The sequence below is a fragment of the Oryctolagus cuniculus genome, chromosome X (genome assembly GCF_051225735.1).
Source record: "Oryctolagus cuniculus isolate XC-2025 breed Fujian yellow rabbit chromosome X, ASM5122573v1, whole genome shotgun sequence".
In the NCBI taxonomy this organism is placed as follows: domain Eukaryota; kingdom Metazoa; phylum Chordata; class Mammalia; order Lagomorpha; family Leporidae; genus Oryctolagus; species Oryctolagus cuniculus.
Window position 1 is genome coordinate 50,056,589 of NC_142888.1, and position 6,000 is coordinate 50,062,588.

Here is a 6,000-nt window from a genome sequence, read left to right on the forward strand (position 1 = left end):
GCCCTACTTTTTTGGTCCAGTTTAAAGCTGAAGCCAGTAGGCCATGTGTGTGAAAGCTGGAGGTAAAAAGGGAAGTAGGCAACACAGACCTCTTCTCAACTGCTTCCCACCCCCTGAAAAATCTGGGGAAAAAAATGGGAGTGGCCCTATGGCCTAGTCAGGTGAGAGAGGACCAAGTCAGCTTCTGTGGCTTAGGGCAGACCGTTGCCCATGGGCCCCCCACAGCATTTCCTTTCGTCCTTTCAGATACTACCCGCCCTCGTCGTGACAACGAGGTGGATGGACAAGACTACCACTTTGTGGTGTCCCGAGAGCAGATGGAGAAGGATATCCAGGACAACAAGTTCATCGAGGCAGGCCAGTTCAATGACAATCTCTATGGGACCAGCATCCAGTCAGTGCGAGCAGTCGCAGAGAGGGTAAGCAGAGGCATGACCCTGAAAGGGAAGATGGAAGCGCTCCGGCCAGGGCTGGTGCTGTGGCACAGTGGGTTGAGCCTCTGCTTACAATGCTGGGATCCCATATCCGAGCGCCAGTTCAAGTCCCAGCTGCTCAGCTTCTGATCCATCTCCCTGATAATGTGCCTGGGATGCAATGGGTGGTGGCCCAACTACTTGGGTCCCTGCCACCTATATGGGAAACCCAGATTGGAGTTCCTGGCTCCTGGCTGTGGCCTGTCCCAGCCCTGGCCATTGTGGCCATTTGGGGAATGAACCAGTGAATGGAAAGTCTCCTTCTCCCTCCCTATCACTCTGCCTTTTGAATGAAGAGATAAATGAATCATATATATAAGAAATGCTCATGCTGATGCTCCAGTTGGATCCACCTCCTCCCTCATGGGCTACCAAGTGGTACCACTGCCCAAAGCCATGGTGCTTTCCAGATGCCCAGTCCCTTGATGAAAGTGTCTGTCTCTTCCTTGCAGCTCACCCTGGAGCATCACCCACAAGGGAGTAGGAACTGTAGGCGGATGTGGCCTTTGTGGGTAGTAGGAATGCAAGGTGGGGCCCCAGGATCCTGTGGGATAGGGTCTTCTAGCCCTCTCTGCATGGCCCTGGGTAGTCCAGGTGGCTGTTGGAGTGCTACTGAATTGGGCTTGGGTGACTAGGCAGTGGGTAGGCTGATCAAGTCTGCTTTTGCAGGGCAAGCACTGCATCTTAGATGTCTCCGGCAATGCTATCAAGAGACTGCAGCAAGCACAACTTTACCCCATTGCCATTTTCATCAAGCCCAAGTCCATTGAAGCGCTTATGTAAGTGTTTGCCGGGACTCCGATGTGCCCAGCCAGGATGGGGGCCCTGGACAGGAAATAGAGAGTAAAGTGACTGGGGGCGGGGGTAGGACCCAGCCCTGTCACTTGGTACTCCTTCTGTTTTGAACCGCTGTCCTTGTGTTCCTGGTTGGGCTTATGAAGCGGGAAAGATGCAGGAAGGAGTTAGCTGTGGGCCTCTCTGAGAGGGTAGCTTAGCCCATTTTCAGGAAACCCCAGGCAATCCTTTATGTTGAACAAAGCACAGGATGTAGTTTGGAACTGTTTGTCTTCTGTGGCTTTGGCAGGGAAATGAACCGACGGCAGACATACGAACAAGCAAATAAGATCTATGACAAAGCCATGAAGCTGGAGCAGGAGTTTGGAGAATACTTCACAGGTAAGAATCCCTGCTGCCCAGCTTGGGGCACTGCGGCAGCAGCCAGACACCTGTTTCCGTGAGTATGTCTCAGAGGTGTAGACAGAATGTAGAAGCCTTGCGTAGGGTTTCTGGATGCTTTTGAGCTCAAACGTGTCCAACACACTCAAGTTCCCTTTCTTGCAGCCAAAGCCGTGTAGCCAGCCAGTGGATAGTATCAAGCGCTCAGCAGCAATTGCTGCGGATCCTTGCTTTGTTCCTTTGGTCCTCTTGCCCCTGCTAGATTGTAGGCTCCCTGTACTACTTTGTTTCCCTTCCTCCTCACTCCTTCCCCACCCTAGCACTTTGCCTTGTGTGTTTCAGGTGCTGAATAAATGTTGATGACGATGACTTCTTGGTGTGTTGTCTGTTGGAGTGTGTGTGTGTGTGTGTGTGTGTGTGTGAGAGTGAGTGAGATCCCCTGTCTCAGAAGGTCAGTTCCTCTAACAGATTGGGAAGGTTCCTAGGTACCATGTTCCTCACCTTTGAAAGGGCAGCAACACAGACGGATGCACGCACAGGGCGGTGCTCCGTCAATTCTAGCCAGGGGTGTTACTAGGTTACCAGGGTAAAAAAATAAATCCATAAATGTACTCAGACACCTGGGGTCTTTGGAGCTCTCCTCGCTGTCCTTGTCTTTGTGAGTTGGGCTGACCTCTGACAGAGAGCAGCTGTGACAGCCCCAGGAGCACTTCCTCCTGTCAGAAATTATGACTTTCTGCTGTGGAATGGATAACCAGGATTTTTCCAAATCTTTCAGTAAGGCCGCTCTGGAATTACAAGGTGCCGGCCATGGGGTGGCCGAGAGCTACATGAGCTGCAGGGCGTGCCATGCGATGGGTACTCAGTGAACATCTGAATAAACACACTTTCCCCTGCTGCTTAGCTTCTCTGTCTCTGCAGGTTGACTTCCAGCCCCACGCTCGGGGCACCTTAGCTACTTTCCCTATGGCCCTGACCTTGGGGCCCAGGCAGGATTGCCGGGGGGTTTGGGCGTGTGCCGTGGACTACAGTAATAATTTTGTTTTCCTCTTCACTTTAGCCATTGTACAGGGTGACTCACTGGAAGAGATTTATAACAAAATCAAACAGATCATTGAGGACCAGTCTGGGCACTACATTTGGGTCCCATCCCCTGAAAAACTCTGAAGAATCCCCTCCAACCATTCTCTTGTGAACAGAAGAAATCAAGTCCCTCTTCCCTCCTCCCTCTTCACTCCTGTCCCCATGGGGAGAACAAATGACTACTGTTCTTGTCCCCTTTTTTAGATATGTCCAAAAAATTGAGTTTTCTAGTCCTGTTTTTTTTTTTTTAATTTTTGTTTTGTTTTGGTTTATTATAATTTTTGGGGGGGATGATGCCATCTCGCTCATTATGTGACTGTGCCCATTCCTGCATGGACCTTTCCCAAGCGCTAGCACAGGTGCACATCCATCAGAGCCATTGTTTTCATAAAAACCAAGCAGAAGCGAAGAGAAGAGAGGAGGACTGATGGCAAGACAGACCCCGGCCAGCTGCACGGCTTGTGAAGTGAGCTGCCTGCGCCGCGTGACGAGACGCTCTGGGGCGTCCTCCACCCATCTGTCCCGCTGTCTCGCAGCTCTGAACGGTGCAACGTAATGGCAACAGAAAGTATCTTATTTATATACAGATATATATATGTAATTTATATAAAATATATAGAAATTATTATATATATATATTATACACTCTCATATAATATATATATATATATATCTCTCTCCACACACATGGGGAGTAGAAAATCTATGGAGACTTCATCAACGGTACTGTGTTATTAGAGAAATGCTTTAATTTTCATAGTCCAATCAGATGGCATCTTAACGTCCCAGCTGGTTGGGAAGGGATCGAAAGCAGTAGGAAATCGCTGTACTAAGGGCACCCGAATCTTGTCATTCTCTTGAGAGCTAAGGTTTTCTTTAGGAGGGGTCGGCCTGAGGCCTGCCAGGGAGGGCCTTTGCCCAGGGGCGAGAGCACTGGAGCCTCCCACCTGAGAGCAGTCGCTGCGCCTGGGGTGCGGTCAGTCCTGTGCGTGCAAAGAAAACGGCTAAGGGACGCTCCGTGTGAAATCGCCGGTTTGTTTTATGCCACCTGATGTGTCTGCATGAGAGGTTTCCTTTTTGTTCATTTTTTAAGCTGCTGTTAAACCAAAACCATGTTGTGCTACTGTGTCAGCCTTTTCATTATTCCAACTTTTACTTTGACTATTTAAAGTGAATGCGTAGAATCTGATTTGCCAGTGTTCTAAAGGCTCAAGAGGTCGTGAAGGAGCCAGGCCTTGTGATAGGGTAGGTGACCCAGGCTTGGGCGTCCAGTCCGCAGAAAGGAAGGCAGGGGCTGGTGACAGGTGGGAGTGGGAGCAGGGCTCTGCCTTGCCAAGTTGGCCCTTCGCTTACCTGCCAGGGGTAGGCCCGACCCGGCTGGGGGTCCCTCCTGGGGCCAGCGACCGGATGGGGAGGCACTTGCCTGCCTCAGCTCCACGCTGCGACTATGGGAATAGCACCAGGTGTGGCCAGCCACCACATGAGTTTGTTTTGTTTTGTTTTGTTTTGTTTGCAACTGCTCCATATGCCCTACCCCGGCCCCTTCACCAACAGCTGATAGCTTACCGTTTCCTCAAGAAGACAGTAGAACTTTAATGCTGTAAATTTGAGCTGTAGAGCTGAGATGTGCTTACTGGTGGCCTGTGAAACCTTGCTGCTTTCTCCCAGAGCCTGATGGCAGCGAGTGTGGTCAAGGCAGTCGCCTTCCTCCCACCACAAACGCGGATAGCAGGTGTGGTTCAGGCCCTCCCCTAGCTCCCCCCACCCCACTCCACCCCCACTCTACTGTGCTCCTTTGAAGCCAGCGTGCCTCCCTCACCTCCACGCCGGGGAGAACGTGGACATGCTCACCCCTGGGATTGAGCCCACAGGGTTAGGACCGGTGCGAATGAATGACACAACATCAAGGATGCTTTGAAAGCACTGTCAGCCAAATTCGGGAAACCTGTTCACAGTTATCCTAGCAGCGTAGGGAGGCTAGCTGGAAAGCGGGGGCCCAGAGGAGGGTAAAGAAAGGGCAGCAGTTTTCCCTGGGCAGTACACTGGATCAAAGGCCAGGAGGGATCAAGCGAGGGGCAGAAGTGACTCTGATGAAGGGCTGGTGAGTAGGCCGCGGCGGTCCTCTGGTGTTAACTGTGCTCAGCCTCCTCTCCCAGGGAAGAAGAGCAGAGGTGCAGAGTAAGCATGACACTAGTTGGTTTAGCAGTGTTCCTTCCGAGGAGACTTATATTTTTTAATAAATGATAGTTGCAATGAACTGTGGCTCAGAGACCTTCTTGGAGGAGTTGAGAAGGGAGGGCGGGGACACGGCAGTGGGAAGGATGTGAGGGCCCAAATGTTCTCTCTCCGTAGTGATGAATCAGCTGCCCACACGGGCCAGTGCCGGGGATGAGTGTAGCCCCCCCGGGGTGGTGACAGGTCCTCTGCAAAACAGCCCAGATGCTGCTTCACACAGCCCCAGCTGGGTGGGTGGCCACGGCCCTGATGGCGAAACGCTGACATTTCTGCAAAAGGTACACAAGGTGGGAGCTGCCTGCCGCAGCGAGGGTGTTGCTTGCAGAAAGTAGGACCCGACTTAGCAACAGAGAGCTGAGTGAGAAAGATGCTGAGGGTAAGCTGGCCTGGCGGCCATCTGAGCTCCAGAAATGAGAGTGGGACACGCGCTCCCCCCCCCCCCCCCCGCGCGCACACAGGGTGGAAATCGTCCTTGGAGCCCTCGGGAGGGAGAAAAGCGTTTAGAGCAGGTGTTCTGGGCGTGGGTGATGCCATGACGTCCGGGGAGGTGCCGCTGGAATTAAATCCAGGGCGACAGCTGCTGGCCACCCTCACTCGTTTCTGGTCATTTATGGTTCGCAGGTGGCCCTCTTTCCCGCATCCTCTTGTTGGGCAGAAGGCAGCCCAAGAAAAGGAGTCCCCAAAGAGTTCCCCTGGGGCTTAAGGAACTCCAGCTCCCTCCGAGAGGGAGTGCAGCCGAAGACAGTTAAGCCCCAGCGCGCTGTGGTCCTGAGCAGCTTAGAAACACCAGTGAGGGCCAGGACCACAGCGTGCGCTCTGCCGTGCCCACAGCACACCGGCCTGCCTCCAAGCTCAGGGTCGGCTCCCAGTGCTACTGTGGAATCACCGTTGATCCTGCCCCCTCATCTCTCTCAGAGTAAGAACTGTGTTACCAGACCTTGAAATCTTCCTAGAATGATTTCCGTGACGAAAGAAAATATTTGTTCAGACACAGGATGTTCAACTTGAGCTTCACTGAAGTACTTCTAGAAAA

The 6,000-nt window shown here is 52.4% G+C and overlaps 1 protein-coding gene across 17 annotated transcripts in view; it reads left to right on the forward strand.

Annotated features, from left to right (window-relative positions):
- DLG3 (discs large MAGUK scaffold protein 3) overlaps positions 1 to 4,989 on the forward strand; it is a 60,135-nt gene extending 55,146 nt beyond the window's left edge. For all 17 annotated transcript variants that reach the window (XM_017349865.4, XM_002720087.6, XM_008272753.5 and 14 more), the window contains 4 exons: positions 247 to 419; positions 1,143 to 1,252; positions 1,558 to 1,649; positions 2,710 to 4,989. In XM_017349865.4, coding sequence (XP_017205354.1) covers positions 247 to 419; positions 1,143 to 1,252; positions 1,558 to 1,649; positions 2,710 to 2,816 — 482 coding nt within the window. In that variant the 3' untranslated portion in view covers positions 2,817 to 4,989. The remainder of the gene's footprint in view (positions 1 to 246; positions 420 to 1,142; positions 1,253 to 1,557; positions 1,650 to 2,709) is intronic.
- Positions 4,990 to 6,000: the final 1,011 nt, after the last annotated feature.